Source organism: Camarhynchus parvulus, chromosome 20 (assembly GCF_901933205.1).
Source record: "Camarhynchus parvulus chromosome 20, STF_HiC, whole genome shotgun sequence".
In the NCBI taxonomy this organism is placed as follows: domain Eukaryota; kingdom Metazoa; phylum Chordata; class Aves; order Passeriformes; family Thraupidae; genus Camarhynchus; species Camarhynchus parvulus.
The window spans coordinates 2,733,549-2,753,296 of NC_044590.1; the positions used below are offsets into that span (position 1 = coordinate 2,733,549).

At 40.9% G+C, this 19,748-nt stretch overlaps 1 protein-coding gene across 1 annotated transcript; it reads left to right on the top strand.

Moving 5' to 3' along the window:
* The first annotated feature begins 11,856 nt into the window (after positions 1-11,856).
* Positions 11,857-19,347, top strand: PCK1 (phosphoenolpyruvate carboxykinase 1). Its single transcript, XM_030963257.1, has 10 exons — positions 11,857-11,951; positions 12,176-12,429; positions 13,802-13,983; positions 14,594-14,797; positions 15,143-15,330; positions 16,160-16,322; positions 16,442-16,666; positions 16,761-16,892; positions 17,609-17,704; positions 18,274-19,347. Exons 2-10 carry the CDS (start codon positions 12,206-12,208, stop codon positions 18,726-18,728), a joined length of 1,869 nt encoding a protein of 622 aa, XP_030819117.1. The 5' UTR covers positions 11,857-11,951; positions 12,176-12,205; the 3' UTR covers positions 18,729-19,347.
* Positions 19,348-19,748: the final 401 nt, after the last annotated feature.

Genomic DNA, 19,748 nt, shown 5'->3' on the forward strand with positions numbered 1-19,748 from the left:
CTTGGGAAATATCTGAAGCACTTGCCGTGTTTCTGTGACGGAAAGCCTCCAGCCGGGAGCCCAGCGCTGGAGTGCTGCTGAAGGGCCGCCTGATGCTGCCGCCGCAGAAGTGTTGTACAAAATTGGCTCAAGTGGCTTTGCAGAGGCAGTGGAGCGATGTATAAGCATCGTTACACTCTACCTTAGGCCAGGATTGGTTATTCAGTGAGAACAAGTTGAAATACTTCTTTCTCCAAAGGCATCGTGAAAAATGTCTTAGAGGTAAACTTGCACAGTTTGAGTGACTTAACATTTAATCTTGTGTACCCTTCTAGACTAGTAATTTCCAGCCATCAAACATTCTATAAAACCCACTTACTTTGAATACTCTATTATATGTCAGTGCGGACGACAGATTTGGAGCTTTACCTCTAAATATTAGCTCTCTGCATTGCAGGGTACAGTACATTGCACAGGGACTACAGCCCAGTGTGGTCCGGATCCTGTCAAACACGAATCAAAGCCCCAAACCAAGTGGTGGCTTTTCTCATCTGTGGAAGTAACTCAGTACGACTGGCATTTGTGAAATACCTGTAGCACGTACAGAAGCCCACACCACTACCCTCAGATGAGGTGGGGTTATTAGACCTCATCCTCAGAGACATCAAGTGAAAATCCCATAAACACCCTTGACAACAGCCACTCCTATTCACAGTTCTGTAAAATCTTAAATGGAGAAATAATACATGTTTACATTTAACAACTGCAGGTTAGTCATAACTATTCTACTGCTTGTAATCAACACAAATCCAAAGAAATTATTTAAGGCTGAATATCTATTCCAGCAATTTTTGCTGATATTTTGGTTAGACACCACATTATTCATCATCCACAAATCCACAGGCTCTCAAAACTAAAGAACTGGATGCAGAGTGTACAATATATTCACATAATTAGGCTGCCAGTAACTGTGGCCAGAGATTTTGCTTCTTACACATTTCTAAATCTTTTCAAGTTGCTCTGTATACTGTGCAATTATGATAGTTGAAGGGCACTGTAGGAAAAAAGTTGTTATAATAGTACACCATCCTTTAGGTTGTTTTAATGAGGTTTTCTGCACTTCAGCAGTCATCAACTTCTAAGAGCTGTCCTGCCTTGCACTTCTGCATTATTAATACCAGCACCATCCATGCAGCTACAGTAAAGGTCTGTCATTATTTCCATTATTAACCGATATTTCCAAGGATTTATAGCTCAAATGCAGAATAGCCCTTCAGTTCATTTTTTGCTGAATTTAAAGGAACACTTGGATCAGCAATCTACAAATTCAGCCAGTTTCTGAGTAGGTTTTGACACACTAGAGGTTAACAGCTCCATAATGGCCATCATGATGTGTTCTGTGAACAGTCTCCAGTTACTGCTGCTGCTGCTGCTGCATTGTCTATCTCTAGCTGCAATCAAGCTTCTACCCACTCCTCTGGGAGTCTGGTTCCTTCTAACACATCAACAGCCTGCATGAAAAGTCTATCACGAAAGAATAGAGATGTATTTTGCATTTTAAGTCATAATTATACTTTGGGGGTTAAACGTTCAAAATGAATTATTGTTTGTTAGGAGTATTTCATAAGGAGCAAAAGAAATTTAATGTAGGCACATTTTCTTGTGCTAAAATAATGTTACATAAAGAAACAAAATTCAGCCACAAAATTGCAGATAAATTACTGATAAGAATCTACCAGTGCATGAAAGTGAATATATGGACACGTAAAATCCTCAATCAGCAGAGTAAATTTCCTTGGCTGCACTAAGGAAACACAGCAAACTTTGTTCTGATCTGCGGTTTTCCACCCAAGTATAAACAGTGCAGCTGATTTTTTAAAGAAAAATACTGGGTTATCTGTTCAGATTGTCAGTCTTAAATCTGAATAATATCTTTTATAATATTTAGGGTGTTTAATGTGTGTTAGGTGGAGCTGATTTTTTAAAAGCTCCATTACCATATACATAAAGCATATTTGACCTTGAATGTAGTTCAAGGTTTGCTTCCCTTGCTGTGTTTCAGAAACTCACTTTGGATGACTGCAGAGGCTGTTTATCCATCCTCCCTGGTGATGCTTTGCACCTCCATCACAGGTTCTAAACTGCAGTCCTCCGATGCCAATGGAAGGATTGCCATCAATTTAACAGGGCTTGGAATTAGGCCCAGAATAGATAACTATGTGAAGCAATGACAGTGGGATTTATTTACACATTTTTGACCTGTCCACAAACTGTAGAGTAAATCAGGAATGCTGCAGTGCACTTGAAAGAGAAAAATGAAAAACAAAGAGACAAAAGCATAAAACCCCAAAACAAATAGGTTCAAATTTAACCTCCAGTGCTCATCATTGTTTCATTTATGACACTCTGCCTTGTAGCTGAAACCTCCATTCTTCTCCAGAACATGACTCCTGTTAGTCTAGGAGAAAACCCAGTCTTTGTTGTGACTTATTTTGACAGCTTTAATATCATTTTCCACCTGGCATCTGGAAAGTTTTCCATTTTCACTTTCCACCAATGTCTCACTTTTGTTTCCCAGCATGTGTCGCGTTCGCGCCGCACCTGTCAGCGGTGTGTGTGCCTTAGCGCCGCGCTGCGAACACGCACGCCTCCCCTCTCCTCCCACCCCAGGGACAATCACTACCTTCAGCACCTCTTTTGCAGTGAGATATTGCCCCTCTTGATAATGACAGTACCAGATAAGCTCCTTCACGCCATCACCTGCTTCGGAGAAAGTGGAGATAGTTTTACAATCTTCTAATTCATCTGGCTCCTTGAAATGTTCCTCAGGTCTTGAAGCTGTCACTAAATGGTTGAAGTCTTTTTGCTGTATTTTTTGGTCCTCCTTGTTCCTTTGGTGTCCCACTTTCACAAATATCAAGCATTTCTTCAGAGACCACCAGAAACCTTAATTAAAAAAAAAAACTAAAAGAAAGCACATCAGCTAATGAGTGAGATAAAAAGTTATGTTCTTTTTGATGCTGTTCTAAGCAACTGAATCTTGGCAGATTCAGAATTAAGTCAGTGCTTCAGTGCTGGCCTGGAATATTCTCAGGAGAAAATATACAGTTTGATCACTTGGAAAGAAGAATATTATTAATTTTTTATTTTTTCCCCCAGACCTCTGGTTCAGAGATGGAAGCTACAGTTCATTTTAGCTGACATCACTTAGGATTTAGATCTGACTTGGATTTCTTGCCTGCCCCAGAGAACACAATTCTCTGCTCCCTATTGCTGCAGTCATATAAAAAACTAGTCAGACCTCAGACCCAGGAACATCAGAACATACAGTCCTACTTGTTTCCTTGCTGAATCCCCAAAGCAGAGAGAAGATGGGAGAGCAGCAAAGCAAAGCCAGATGGAAATCATGCTGGAGGGTATTGATTGCCTAGTGTCTAGGCAGGCTATAAATTACCACTTCTCATGCAAAGAGGAGGGTGAGCAGAGCTGCAGAGCTGTCTCAGGGCACAGTGCTTGGACTGTGCTGTTCATGCAGGATCAGCTAAATTCGGGTTGTGCCTAAGGCACGGGGAAAGCCAGGCTTTGCTCTCTCTCCAGTGCTCTTCTTGACTTGGAGGAGACAAATCATTTCTGTAAATATGAGTGATTCTTGCAGCAGAACAAAAGCAACTCCTATTAAGTTAAAAGACTTAATGCTTTCAAGTAGTATCTATGCTCTTAAAATCCTGCTCCATATTGTAAAGTATTATAATTATATAGCATGACAAAAAAACAAGACCTAATGGATATGGGATATATAAAAGGGGAAGTATTTAGCATAAGCTTATTGGAGCTGAAAGTACCAGGAATGATTGATTGCTTAGACATAAGTCAGGGAAGTGGTCTAAAAATTATTAACCATAATTGCAATTTGTCTATTAACTGTTTTATCTAACATTATGATATATTTAGAATCAATCCTGCCATCTACTAATACACAATTTGCTCCTTGTGGCAAACAGCAGAGCTGCGTGCCTGGATCTGTTTGGAAGAAGGATGTTTATTGGGAAGCATATCACTTATTCCATTTCAAAAGACATTAGTGTGGTTATACAGTTAACTACACCTCAGTGACTTCCACTGTTTTTACAGAATACTCTTTAATCCAACAGATAGCAAAGAAAGTTTTTAATGCAACTTGCCTTAGTTAGTTATTACAGGTTTCTGTTGCTGTTTGTGCAAGAGTGGAAGAGTTAAAGGTTTAAAAGGCAGAAAGTTTTCCTCTTGTTTTGACTAAACTAGGGGAAACGTGCTGGACCTGTGCAGAATTTGATTGCCAAACAGATAGAAGATACACAGTGAGAAAAGATAGTAAAGGTTTAACCCAGCTGATGTAAGAAACAAACTCCAAGGATGCCCATGTTTCCTTCTTTTATCAAAGCACTGTTAATCTTTAATTAGGAAAACAGTTCTGAGAACAGCTCTTTGTGCACAGCTGAACAGACACCAAAACTTGGAAGTTAATAGGATCACTGAAGAATGAGACTATTAAATGATTGTCCTAATAAATCTGTGAGTGAGATGTACAAACCCAGAGGAGTTCAAATTCTGCTTCCACGTGGATGTGCAGAAAGTCCAGGTTAAACCTTGCAAAATCAGCAGTAAGGAGGCTGTTGGTGGGTTCAGAAGAGCATTGGGTTCCTGTGCACTTTCTTCCAGCTCAGATAACAAATCCTCTCAGGCATTAAACTTTCTGAGGAGTCAAAATCGGCTTCTTAATTCAAAAATCTAAAGAAATCAAGAAAATTTAAGGGAGTATTTAACAACTTGTACATTAATGTCATTTCACTGAACAACAGGTGATGTAGTCCATGATATTTATCAGCAGAAATACCTTAAAACTTCGTTTTCTGCACTGCTACAATGTTGAACCATCACTTAAAGTCCACAACCAGCTAGTCCCAGGCCTCTCCATCAGGAACTGGTAATAAAAATATGGTATAGCAGGCTTAGTTGTGCATCTTTTCTGCTCCTGTAAGAAACAAAGTCAATTTTATAGTCCTTGTAACTTAACCATCAAGATGAGGCAGTGTCTAGAAAGCAGATGAGAATAGCTGGGTGACACGTTTTGTGAATCACAGTTATTGCTCCATTCAGAGCTGCCTCCACAAACTGAAAGTCTCTTGATCTCTCATTCATACCCATCTTTTGTTTAAGATCTTATGGGCAGAGAACATCTATGCTTCACCGAAAATAAAAAGGTGCTTAGTGCTATTTAGAGCAAATACCTGAACCTTAAAAGGTTAGCAAGTGCATGGGGTTTTTAATTTTATTTGCAGAATGCAAGTTGATTGCTGTTCATTTGTACATAGTGGTTTAAGCACCCATGTAAGAAGCTTCTCTTTACATGAACAGTATTGATATGCACATATATCATCCTGAATCAGTAAATTTGGAGAGAGTTACAGATGGTCAGTCAAAGATGCACACATAGCAGTCAGAATTATGTCCTCCTAAAAGCATGAGAAAAAAACCCCCATGATTTCCAGGGTCCAGTTGAACTCCTGATCTCTCTACTGAGTGTTGTTTATAGAAATAATCATAATTGTGGCATTTGTCTGGTAAGAACCTTTACACTGACCGAACAAAAGTGTCTTTACATTGAAAAAATCCTATTGTTGTCCACTGATGTTGCCTTATGCCTCTTAGAATGGTGCTAAGCAGAAATGTACAGTATGTAGGATTTCACCTGACCTGTTAACACTTACATAAGAGTTTTCCAGTAAACAGAGGATTCGTTACAGGGATTATTGGTTTTTGTGCAATGTTGATTTTCCTCCAGCTGCCAGGTTCAAGAACCAAAAGGTATGTAGTGCTTGACATAGGCACTTTTGGCTTCTGACCTTTAGATGTAGCTTGTCTTTCATTTCTGCATAATCAGCTTTTCTATCCTGTTTGTCTTTTAGTGTTATAATATGCTTGAAATATTAATCAAAGCTGTTTTTCTGGGGAAAAAGTATAGAACAAATCTCACTTGAAACAGAGGACATGGTTCAGCCCAAGTTGCTGCTTCTGTGTTGCTATTGAAGGAGAAAACTGTTTCTAGTAAATGCTTTTCATTTCAAGTAAGAACTTACTATTTGCATTACAGTAACCTAGAGAGAACCCAGCAGGGACTGTCTGTGGCACAGACAAAAATTAGAAGAGATAATGATCATGTTTAATTAGGTTTTAAGCTTCTCTAGCTGGGAACTATCAACCAAGCTAGGAGAATTCATAAGAAGAGGAAGAAATTGGCATTGGCACCTCCCAGCCACCTTCCTAGGAGATGATAAAGGCCTGTGGATGTAGTTACATGTCCAAAGTCAAAATGGGAAATCCATAGCAGAGGAAGAAACAGAACCTAAACCTTCAGAATCTGCCCCCACTCTTACTTGTTAAAGCCATCCTTCTTCAAAGGAGTCAACTCAAGAAGGACGTACAGAACTGTGCCCAGTGGGTCAGACTGCAAGTAAAAAGTGACTGAAATGTTGAGGGAGAACAAAGGTATGTGGGAGGATTTAAAGAAAAGAGAAAAAGCCTGTGGCACAGGTAGAGCTGGGTAAGCCTGAAAGGACAACTGCCAGCACAGTGCTGCTAGCAGGCAAAGCATCCCAGAGAAATAATGAACAGTGTGCAAGAGGAAGGAGCCAGGGGAGCCGCAGTTGTCCCATCCTAGAATAAACAGACAAATTTAGAATATAAAAAGGTGCTTCCCTGTTATTTCTTTATGCCTGAGGAGGTGAGGTCTCTGCAAAAGGGCACAGCTAGCAGAACACCACAGGAAGCTGAAATTCTTGAACAAGAGGTGCTTGAACTCATGTGCAAGGATTTGTCTGTTCCCTGCTCAAGTAGGAAGCAGGAAGTCCTTGACAGCTGCAAGCACACACCTCTGTGGTAAAGAGATTTCACTCCAGCAAGGGTAACCATTTTTAGTTGCAAACTGGATTTGGAGCCATCTGGGCTTTGTGGGACTGAGTAGAGTAGATACTGAAAGATAAAGGGAACACAAACCTTTTGCTGACTGTTTTCCACTCTGGTTATTATGGTTTGTCCCCTTCTCTTCTGGCTGTGGTTCTGCTGTTCATCCAGCAAAGAAACCCTGCAGTAACCATGCAAAAATCATAATTCTGTTGTGGCTAGGGTAAAGTCGGTCAAAGTCTTGGTGGGCCCAAACTCTCCACATGACTGAGACCTTCTGCAGTAGATGAGAAGAGCTCCCAAGCTAACAGAATTACACATACCTGGCCACTGGTCAGGTGCCAGTGGCTACAGAGCCCATTACTCACATACTCACACTGATCCTTGACAGGGTGCTTTTAAAAAAATAACAGCATTCCTCTAGGTAAGAGTCCCCAGATTAGAGTCACAGCTCAAGGAATGGCTCCAGAGGAGCGACTGCTTATCAAAGTTAAAATTACATGTCTCAATCCCATCTCCAGAGCTGAGCCTGTAAAAGTGAGCTTAAAAATTAACTAATAATAATAACAACAATAATAACTATTTTATCTGCCAAAGCAGAACAACAAGCAAGAAACCAGTGTGCCCATGGTGTAATGTCAGCCTTGGCATGTACTGTGGCACAACCATGACTTTCCCTAAAATATAGCTCAGGATTGAGCACTTGAGCTGATACTAAACAAAGCATCAAAGCTTGGGGGCTTTGTTTAGAGACTTTAAACGTGCACCAGTGCATCTTCCTGGCTGCTGAAATTTGTTTTGAGAAATGTCTGTTGCCAAGCTGAAAATGCTGGACAGGTTAATGGAAGTATAGTCTAATCATGATAAATCTGGGTATTTTTTTTCTACTCCTCCACCATCAGAACAAGCCACTTCATTTTGAACACGGCCCAAAAATATTACATTGCCTTTTGTAGGGATCCATAAACAGCATATTTTACAATCTGCCCAATCCTGTATGGATTCGGGTTGGAAAGGAGGTGAGCAGGAGGTAAAGCGCAGTGCCCCCAGCTTGCTGCTACCTGTTGTGGCCGGTGGCAGAGGCTCAGTCTCAGGGTTCACACGTGGAGGGGAGCGTGGCACACGTGGCAGGGCCCCCAGCCCTCCTGCAGACGGGTCAGTGCCAAGGAGCTGCTGCAAGAGAGGGGCTGTGAGGTGGAAACGTGCCCAGCGCTGTGCAGGGTCTGGAACGAGCCCTTGGCTCACTCACAGGCTCTTTTGCAACCTCAGGCAATTTGCACGGTTCACGTTTTCTTTTGGAAATTGAGAGAACGATCCCTGCCCTGCTGTCTCTGAGCCTGCAAGGGCTGCCCTTGGGTCTGGACTCTGTGGCATCCAGTCCAGCAGCTGTCAATGTGCTTAGTGTCAGCTGAGCAAAACACCACAGAAATACCAGTCCAGAGGCAGTGCTCTTCCATTGGTAGAACAGCTCAGAGAAATCTTTAAAAAACCTACAATTTTATAGCAAAATACCCAAGTGACAAACTCCTTGGAGGTGACAATATGTAGGAGAACTAGCAATGGGAGGGAAGTAGAATTTCTGAGTATTATTATATGCCATTAACAACTTTCAGATCTCACTGTGAGTGCTTTGTTGCACCTTGGTTTGTAGTGATGAGTTAAGCTTCCTATTGACACTTTTTTTGAGCATCTAAAAACCTTTACATTTATTGAGTTCTAGTAAGTCTGTAAAACCTGAAGTGCTCAAAAACTTCTGTTTTGAGCAACCTGAATGGTGTCCATCAAAGCAAACATCCTAAAACCCCTCCTTTCAAGGCACTTGTTGAACACTGTCATCTTGAAATGTCAGATTCACACACATTTAAAGGATTTGACAGCTTGCAAGAAGGCACCTGATAAGCATCACATTCAAGTGTCAAGAAGCACAGAGAAAAAGTGCCAAAAAAAGTTCAATCAGAAGAAATCGTATCAGCTATTAGATGAGCATTATAATGCAGTTACTACTAAAAAAGGCTTCTCATTTAAATGGAAAATAAACTTTGCATTCAAGACAACTATTTTTTAAAAGGCCTTACATTTCCCCATACCACCTCCTATGTTTGCCATTCGTGAAATTTTCCAGAAACTGAATCCTGAGAGCAGCACCCACTGGTACTGGGTGACACCTCAAGACCACTGTAACTGAGCCATTGGAAGTGCTACATCTGGATTTTTGTGTGGGAGACAGTGGGTGTTATGAGAATTCACTATCTTCACATAGAACCTTTAATGCCTTCTGTTGGCTTTCTAAAAGCTGAATCTCTAAATGAGAAGAGTCTTGAAAAAAACCCTGGCCTTGATTTGCATATGCTCCAGTTATTTCACTGCACCAAATACTATGTGTGTTTTATATAGGGGCTTGAGGCTTACTGTGTGTTTGTGATATGCTTTGAGATCCTCTGATGGGAGGTGTTACCTAAATACAAGTAATTTGATGCTGAAGTGTCTAGAATTCCCAGTGGACATCTGTACTCGAGCCCTGCTGCCATCACAAATGAAAAACATTTGGAATCCTTAATGTGATTTTTAATGGACATATGTTCATAACACAGTGCCACCAATTTGGCATATTTAGTGTCTTCTCAAGAGAAGCCCACAGTTTGTATAGCAAGATTGTGGGAGGTTAGGATTGCAGTGCTAGAAAATTTGCACAACACCTGCCTGACTGTAATTTAATTGGCAGAAATTAATGCTCTGGGTTTGGGAATTTTTTTATTCCTCTCAAAACCTAGAGACATGAGGACTGATTCTGCTGTATTACACTGTTGTATGTAAGATTTTATTCTGATTTTACTTGTGCTAAAATATGATAATTTCCTGGTCTACTGCCTTCCTGACAACTGAGCATTGCTGGCTTACTCTCAGTTATTTCTATGTACACTGACTTACCTGGCCAACAAAAAGCATTCAGTATTTTTATACTTCTCTGAAAAAGGGCTCTGCTTAGTATTACTAAAGATTATGCTCCATTTTATTTTTAATGAAGGTACTTTATGACATGTTTTAAAAGGAAAATATTTCTCATCAGCTCCACTAGCAACACAATATGTGGACTCTCAAGACAAACACCAGCTTTGCCATTATTAAATTGCCTTTGGATTTTATCTTTGCTTACATCACAGCCCTATCTGGAGCAGTCTTTAGCACCTCTTATCCCACCAGATTTTTGTTTTCCTTTTCAGGAATGTTTGGCCTTGCCATGCATCAAGGACAATCCCTCTTACTTCACTGTTTTCTTCCCATATTTACAAAACACAATAAAAGGCTTTGCAGGGGAGATAGCGGGTACAGTCCCAGAGGGTGTTTCTGCAGAGAGAGAGTCAGCTCTGCAGTATTTTAGACTTGCAGGTGGGAAGGTGAGCTACAGTCCTGATCCTTGCTGCTCTGCCAGCCTGGCTTTTTGGGGGTTGCAAGTCACTGCTGGCTACCCCAGCAAGAGCCTTGCTGGGAACATCCAACTGCCTCACAAACCTGAGCAACAGCTGGGTTGTGAACACCCTTTATACAAGATAAGTCAATTTTGTTGCTTTTCAGAACTCCCTGAAACCTAGCTGGGAATCCCAGATTTCCTGTTCTGCAAACTACCAATGACAACCATGATAAAAGCCCCATCAATACAGAAAAGTCTCAAGTTGGCACAAATGCATCACCTTATCCAGGCTTCAGATGCTTTGCTAAGACTGCGTATAAACAGAGGGAGAGGAAATGGCAGCAGGGCTGTTTCTACAGATCTATTTGTCTGAAATACTTCAGTCTTCACACACCCAGACTGCATGGACAAATAGACATGAAGACCATCTTTCTTTATGGTCACAGTTGTCTAAAATGGAGTAGGGGAAGCTAAAGACAGGCCTGCAGAAACAGAGACAAGAGCTCAAAGTGTCTGAGATGACACTCAAGTGTCTGATATCACACTGACATAACCCTCAGAATTATAAGAGTAGTAGTGGCTGTTGATACCAGATAGTGCCACATCTGACACAGATACAGACTCAGGTCTGTGTATGTGCACATGCACACAGTGCGCTTCACCCACAGAACAACAGCTCCAGTCCCAAGCAGTTCTGTGCTTTTGCTGAGTACAAATTTAGGGATGGGTTAATATTTTATAACACCTCACCCCCACAGAACTCCCAGTAAAATAAAACATAATATTTGAAAGAGGAGGTTAGTTATTGAGACAGTTGCTGCTCTGCCTCTTCTGAGGTTGTAGCAATAGGAAATAACTCTTTCGTTTGCAGGAGCCTAAAACAAGCCATAAACAAAAACCTCCTTGCCTACACTGAAGGAGCCCCAACACTTAGATTTATACTGCTAGGGATTTTTTTAGAACTGCATAGACAAAAATAAGAGCTGTGGGCCTTATGTAGTGGTTATTCAGGCCTGTCAGTGCTCACTGTTGAACTTTATACCCAGATCAGGCAATGTTCCCAAGGTGAGTAAACACTCCTTGGACAAGCCTCCACTTCACAGCCAGCTAGTGACCATCTGCCTACAAAATGTGCCAACTGCCCTTTGCCTCCGTGCATGACCTCTGTGTTCCTGGTTCCAGAAACTCTTTGTACTCAACGTTTCCCACACGCCAAGAAGTTATGACGTTTTTGATTTCAAAGCCAAAATGGATCAAAGTTTGGTTAAACTGCTAAATTTTGTAACTGCTTCAAAACAGCAAACCCAAGGGCTAAGAACCTCCGCTTTCAGCATTCATTAATCAAGCCTGTTAAATGATTACCTGGCCAGGGCTGCTTTGTTGACAACTCTGCATGATGACAATGTCAGTGGCACTGTCCCAAGACACATCCAGTGGTGACGTTAAAGGCCAAGCCTCCTTCACCTCAACTGGTGGGATGGACACTACCATGGAGAATATTTAAGGAAGGAGGTGCAGCCTTGGAAAGCAGCAATTGCAAGAGAGCTCCAAAGCAAGTGAAACGGGCTCAACTGAAAGATACAGCAAAATCCTCTCTGACATCCAGCTCCAGCTTCCATAGACAGTAAGTAGAATGGCCTCTATTTTTTCCATCTTAAATTAGTAGAATGGCCTCTATTTTTTCCACCTTGATCCAAATTCCCTACCTTGATTTTAAATCAGTACATAATCAAGTCCATTGCAAATTCTTTGTGCTATATGTTGTTAGGCATTGTGACACTGGTTAGAACGTAACTAAGCTAACACACCTAATCTATTTGATTTTAAATTGTGATCAGTATTTTACAGCCATCAACGAGATCCACAGCAGCTTCAATAATGCCACCACAGATGAAAGCCGACATGAACATCATGCCCAAGGTTGTGCAGGGGGATTGGAAGAGTCTGTCTCCTGAAGCGAGGGATTTCATCGAGACCAATGCCAAGCTGTGCCAGCCTGAGTGCATCCACATCTGCGATGGCTCGGAAGAAGAGAACAAGAAACTTTTGGACATCATGGTAGAACAAGGCATGATCAAGAAGCTGAACAAGTATGAGAACTGGTGAGTAGCCTAAATGAAGTCAAGTATCATCTCAGAATTGGAAAATTCATTTTCTATCCTGTTTACTTTAAAAACTTCTTATAACTCTCCAATATTTGCTTTCCATGAACATTTTGGAACTTAAGCTTACATAGGTGAAATACTTAGGAAAAACAAACTTTTTCCTCTAAAAATTAGATAAAACATATTATTCAGTTGGACTATCAACTCTACATTTTCTCTGTTGATTAGTTACATCAGGGAACTGAAATAATGTCATGAGACTTAGGCAACTTATCATTAGCAACGGCTAAATATTATTGAGCAAATCTTCTTTTGAAGAATTCTACTATTTTAGCCAATTAGTTTATTCATCACATACTTTTTTGTGGCATTCAAATAGGTCTGTGGGTGTTCAAATATTATTCAGTACAGGCATTATTCATATCGTGCCGATGAGCTTTGACTCTAATGTATTCTGCAAATACTTTTTTCAAATATTTCATAATTTCTCCCAACTAACTGAACGTTAAAGGAGAATATTAACAACAAGTGCATACTCGAGAATTACGTGCCAACCACGAGATCTTTATGGGAGAAATCTGCAAAGACTTTTGAATAACTAAGTGCAGGAATTTGGCAATCTGTTTGCAGACTATTTGGGAGAGAAAAGGGCAAGATTCACCAGATAAATTATTCATTGTTAATTATATGCTTAGCTGTAGTGATGATGGTTATGACAGCCCAACTAGAACATTTTTATACTCGTGGAAAATTTCGATGCACAGAGGTGAAAATGTAAAACAATCCCCTCTATCGTAAATAGATGGCAAAAATTCCTTAGAGGGGAAAAAGAATCCCCTTTAATGAACTCCTTCACTTTTAATGATCGTGCTTATACTCAGTATTTCCTTTGTGATGCCTCTAATTTAAGGGACTATGCCAATCCACTAAGCTGGGTTCTGATCCCTCTGGCATTTATACCAACACTTAAACTACTTTCCTTGGCATCCACTTAGCTTGAGGCATCATTTTGTGGTCCCCATACAAAACAACTTCACACTGATGAGAATGAGAATTAAACAAGATTAACTTTTCCCTGAAAGTTAACAACAGAGAATAAGGCTGAGATAAGAGGCAAAGGAATATTAAAATGTAACAAGAATTTCCTAGGCCATACGATTTTTTATTATTACTAGAAAGTCTTATGTTTTCTCATAAAATTGCTTTATCTGACTGATTTTTGAGGTTATCTGTTATACTGCTTTGTCACTAATTTTTGCCTTACAAAGCTTTGTTTTAGCAGCCTTTTGTGCTAAAGTGGACCCACAGAAGGGTAAAAATGCTATATTGATAATTAAAGTCTAATTTGCTGATTTTTGCTGAAATGCAGCTGGTTGGCTCTCACTGATCCAAGAGATGTGGCAAGAATTGAGAGCAAAACTGTCATCATCACTCAAGAGCAGAGAGATACCACTCCAATACCTAAAACTGGAACAAGCCAGCTGGGGCGCTGGATGTCTGAGGAAGATTTTGAGAAAGCCTTCAACACCAGGTTCCCAGGCTGCATGCAAGGTAGGCAAGAAAAAGATAATTGACACTGAACTTTCAGCAGTGCTGAGACACTTAGTACTGTTGCAAGTTACTGAAAATCTTTAAAGAACAGTTTCAGCTGAAGATTTAGCTTTATCCCCCTTTAGTCACTTCACTGGTTTCATGCAGATCTTTACCACAGACCCAAATACCTGGGCAAGGACAGTCCTCAGTCTCTTTCCAGCACTCTTGTTTTCCTAAAGAGTGGCAAAGTACAAAGATTCATGTAACTTGGTTCAGGAAGTCACACAGCAACTGAGGAGCAGATAGGAAGTGAGATGAGAATGAAGGTCCTCTCATCCACAGCAAGAACTTCAGATTCAGGGATTTGCACTAACAGAGAACTTGGCCTTCACCTCCCCTTCCTCCTGGCTAGATAATCCTTCTGAACTGCTGCTTTCAGCATTTAAGATAAAACTTCTTGCTACACAATTAGACAAACAGAAAGCTGCAGCTCTTTAAACATCATCAGAAGCTGTCACAAGACAAACAGCTTTTAAAGGACTGAGAAACAACCTCCATGTTTATAAAGGTTACTTCAAATGTTCCTTATTTGGCTCTTGGCCACATCTTGCTACTCCCTGTTTTCCAGGACGTACGATGTATGTCATCCCCTTCAGCATGGGGCCTATTGGGTCACCTTTGTCCAAGATTGGGATCGAGCTGACGGATTCACCCTATGTAGTGGCCAGCATGAGGATCATGACACGGATAGGAGCAGATGTTTTGAAAGCCCTGGGCAATGGGGAGTTTGTGAAATGCCTTCACTCAGTTGGATGCCCTCTGCCGCTGAAAGGTAAGAGCCATTAAAAACCCAGGAGCCATTAAAAACCCCAGAGCATTAAAAACCCCTGGAAATGCCCAAGGCTGTGTTTTGGAGCTGAGTCCGTGTCCTCAGCATGTGGGACACTCTCACCAGAGAAGTTCAGGGTGGTTCTATAACAGCACCAGGTTCAAAAGTTAAAGGAATCAAAGCTCAGTGAGAGTTTGATAGAAAGGAGATCATTATCCCTGGTACTTACCAGGGATTTCCTTGAAGCATATGCTCTGGGTTGCTGTCAGAGGCTCGATGCTGATGAAACAACAGCGTGACCAAGCATGGAAATTGCTGCATTCATGACTACAACATTCTGTTCTGCAGAGCCATTAATCAACAACTGGCCGTGCAACCCGGAGCTGACGCTGATTGCTCATCTCCCAGATCGCAGGGAGATCATTTCCTTTGGCAGCGGCTACGGAGGGAACTCCTTGCTGGGGAAGAAATGCTTTGCTCTCCGGATTGCCAGCAGACTGGCCAAAGAGGAGGGCTGGCTGGCAGAGCACATGCTGGTAAAAATCTATGCTGTTAAATCTTGTGTGTTTGAACAGCCGTTAAACCCCAAATTAGAGCCACATAAATCCATCACCCGCCTGGCCATCAATGGAATTAGTCTCATATGGATAGTCCTGTAACTTTAGATAGGAATCTGTTATGTGCCAGGCTCATGGGGAATAGAAAACTGTTTGCAAGGCCAAGTACTAAACATTTAAAATAAGACCTGTCATGGTATAAAACAAGCAAGGTTTGGAACGTCTGAGAGTGACTTCTTGTACTCAAAAACCTGCAAATATCAGATTTTCTAAGGGAGTTGTGCTGTGTAACCTTCCTAGCTTTAATTTCTCCTGTCCTTTAAACATTCTACCACCATAAAATACCACTGAAAAAAATAATTTCAAAGTGCATAAGAGAGCAGCCTTAGAAAATAATATCTGTGGTCTTTGAGAAGAGCAGAAGAATCCATGCACAAAGTGCTTTCCTTTCACTCCACTTGTGCAGCCAAAAGAATATTGCCTGGTTTTCTTCTGTCTTGACAGAGAAACATAGATGTATATGGTCTTTAATCAGCAAAATAAAAAGAAATGTTTATTATATACAGACCTAACATTTTAAAAAAATAAGAATTTCTTACAGATATTCTAATGGCAAGAAGAGTTGACTCTCTGATTTAAAAAAGACAGCTTGAGTTATTTGTCAACAATATTATGTTGTGCTTCTTCTGTAGGAACAAATGTGCATAATTAAATATTTTATCATTTCCACTTGCTGGGAGAAAATCTCCAAAATGAAAAGTGCAAGAAAAAAAGGCTGTGTTTAACAGTTGCATTAATTTTTCAATAGATCCTGGGAATTACCAATCCAGAAGGTAAAAAGAAGTACTTTGCTGCAGCATTCCCTAGTGCATGTGGAAAAACTAACTTGGCCATGATGAACCCAAGCCTGCCAGGATGGAAAATTGAGTGTGTGGGTGATGATATTGCCTGGATGAAATTTGATGAACAAGGTATGGAAATAAAATTGGAATGTTTTGCAGGTTGCTGTAGGTGCAGTAAGACATGCTACAAACTTCTGGATAGAATTAAATCAGTATGGTTCACTTATATTTTATCATTTAACTTCCAGGCAACTTAAGGGCAATCAATCCTGAAAATGGCTTTTTTGGTGTTGCCCCTGGAACCTCAGTCAAAACAAACCCCAATGCTATTAAAACCATATTCAAGAACACCATCTTCACCAACGTGGCAGAAACCAGTGATGGAGGTGTTTACTGGGAAGGCATTGATGAGCCCCTGCCAGCTGGAGTGACAGTGACCTCGTGGAAGAAGAAGGATTGGACCCCAGACAACGGTACCTGGCCCACCCCATGGCCCTCTCTTTGGCTTTCTTTGGAATCAATTAATAAATTCAAGTTAATTCTGTTTTGCTGTGTTGTTCTGTGCAGGAGAACCTTGTGCTCACCCCAACTCCAGGTTCTGCTCCCCAGCCAGGCAGTGCCCCATCATGGATCCAGCCTGGGAGTCGCCCGAAGGCGTTCCCATCGAAGGGATCATCTTTGGAGGCCGCAGACCAGCTGGTAAGAGATGCAGCAGCCACCTTTCCAGGCTGGCCACAGAAGGGTTGACACACAGCTGGGCATAGCCACAGGTTTTGCTTTCATAGCTGCAAAAGCAAAGAAATAACCACATTAGTCCAATTCCTCTCTGTTGGCCTTTGGCACACAAGCCACTGGTGTTTCAGTGGGTCTGAGTTGTTTGATGTTAACACAAAACAGGTAATAATAATAAAGAGCTGGAGGGAGATCAGGACCCACTAACATGGGTAGCAGACACATAGGAAATTGCTACATTGGTCTCAATTTGCCTGTAGTTTACGTAGTTCAGTTAGCAAATGGTTAGAGAAATGAATCAGTTTTAGATAGTTTAAAGAAAAGGAAGTAAAATAAATTTTTCTGCTAAAGGTCACCTAAAGTTGGAAAAGAAATAGAAGTAATGCTAGGTTTGAATCTAAAATGACCACAAGACCAGACTCTATTTCCACTAAAATCTGCTGGAGATTCTGGTGTCTCAGATATCTCCCACTGGATGTGTTCAGTAATCAGTAGCCAGTTTGGAAAACATTCATTTAAACTTCTTTGCTGTATGAGAGCAGGAAATGAACTGATTTTAAAAACCCAGGAAAAATTAGAATACATTATCCAGTAACATGCATTCAGCCCTATGTCAGATGGCAAAACCTGTCATAAAAATGTTTCTGGACCTCTAATTACTGAAGTGATTTTGTTCTTTATAGGTGTCCCTCTTGTATATGAGGCCTTTAACTGGAAGCATGGAGTATTTGTAGGAGCAGCCATGAGATCTGAAGCAACAGCAGCTGCTGAGCACAAAGGTAAATCAAAATTTAATCTGCCTACCTGTATTAAAAGCAGGCCCCTCTGGACTGCCTGCCCTCTCCTTCCCCCTGCTCTTTCACATTTCAGTCTTGGCAGCTAATTTTGCAACCTGTGCATTTTCACAATAGAAAATATTTGCACTGGAATTAACAGCCAAATTCTCTGTAAAAGTCAAATTAAGCAAAATAATCCCTTAGGTGGCAAGCATACAGAACAGGATGCAGGCACAGAGTTGCCAGAAGCCTTGACAGAGAGTTCTTGTTACAGTCTGGGATAAACAAATTTAAATTTTCTCTTCTGCTAGAGCTCAACATAAATGCATGAATGATAGCAATCTCTCGAGAATGTTCATTTAAGCTGCTTGACCTGAGATTTAGGAAATTTAATAACAAAAATTAATTTCATTTGTACCTTTTGTACATCAAGGATAATGCTTGTGTTGTTTCTTAAAGCTCACAAGGGTCGTGAAGGGATCATAGGTAAACCCCGGGAGGATCTGAATCTTTGTGCTTCAGAATAAATGTGCTATTTATTCCCTTACCTTCTCCATCTGTGTTTCAAACAGGCAAGGTCATTATGCACGATCCATTTGCCATGAGGCCTTTCTTTGGCTACAACTTTGGCAAGTACTTGGCCCACTGGCTGAGCATGGCCCATCGTCCAGCTGCAAAACTGCCCAGGATCTTCCACGTGAATTGGTTCCGCAAAGACAGCCAAGGGAAATTCCTGTGGCCTGGCTTCGGGGAGAATTCCCGCGTGCTGGAGTGGATGTTCAACAGGATTGAAGGGAAAGCCTCTGCCAAACCAACTGCCATAGGTTACATCCCCACTGCTGCTGCTTTGAACTTGAAGGGTTTAGAAGATGTCAACCTGACCGAACTGTTTGATATCTCAAAGGAGTTCTGGGAAAAGGAGGTAGAAGAAATCAAGCAGTACTTTGAAGTGCAAGTTAATGCTGACCTTCCCTATGAAATAGAAAGGGAATTGCTTGCCTTAGAGATGAGGATAAAACAGCTCTAAGCTGGTCAAACCCACAATTATTTATCAATTCGCACGCACTAAGGCAAGGCAAACACATTTTACCAAATCACCACTGGAAGCATAACAGCACACTGATGGGCAGGGGGTTATAATGAAAGTAGGTCATAGCGTAGTTAGGATATAGATACAGAGACATTCTAGAAATAACTCCAGACCTAATGATTTATAACTACATCGGTTGTTGTGAATAGGTGAGCAGCAGTGGGAGTGCACGTGCACAGGGTCTGAAACCCCTGTTCTGTCACTTACATGCACACAGAGCCATGATGGGTGTAAATTATTTGCCTAGTTCTGCATATACAATCCAAACCAATCCAGCCTTCAAGTTGTAGCACATTGTTTCCATCACAGAAACCTCTGGAGTCTCAGACTCCACTGCAAAGAGGAGAGAAAATTAGATGCTGTATATATGTATTACCTAAACATATTTCATGTCTTAAATACTTTTTAGAAAAATGAAGTTGTAACTATCAGAGTGAAAGATGACTTTATATTACTAATGCATATTTAAGATATTGCTGTTATATATTACTCATGTTCCTGTGATTTCCAGATGTTTTGAATGGCTTGTTCTTAAACTATAAAATAAATGTTTATACAAAATATTACCTCATTTCCAGTATTCTTGCTGTTTATAAACTGCATGCACATAAATCGAGGCTCCTGTCAATACCACAGCACAGGCAGAGATGCACATGTGGAAGTTAGACGTTGACTGGAGTTGATCTGCAGCTCCTGAGCCAGCTAGTTTAAGCCACATACTGTCTTTGCAACTTCGATTCAAGCCAAAGGAATAATCCAAAAATTATGATACCAGCTGTGAGCAGTCATCCAGATGATGACACACTCTCCATAACTGGGCATTGTTAGTTACTGCAGGCATTTATAAAATAAACTACCCTCTAGGAAAGTCCCATATTAGGACCTTGCTCATTTGTTAAAGTCATAGGATTTGTCCCTGTTCCACAGCACCTTGGCTTTTGCAAGAGTAATGAGTGA

What these genes read in the sequence shown, in the direction of transcription:
- PCK1 (XM_030963257.1), top strand. Translation starts at nt 12,206, where the DNA reads ATGCCACCACAGATGAAAGCCGACATGAACATCATGCCCAAGGTTGTG. An exon ending in CTGAACAAGTATGAGAACTG is followed by an intron (nt 12,430 to 13,801) that starts GTGAGTAGCCTA and finishes GCTGAAATGCAG; the next exon opens with CTGGTTGGCTCTCACTGATC. An exon ending in GGATTGGACCCCAGACAACG is followed by an intron (nt 16,667 to 16,760) that starts GTACCTGGCCCA and finishes TGTTCTGTGCAG; the next exon opens with GAGAACCTTGTGCTCACCCC.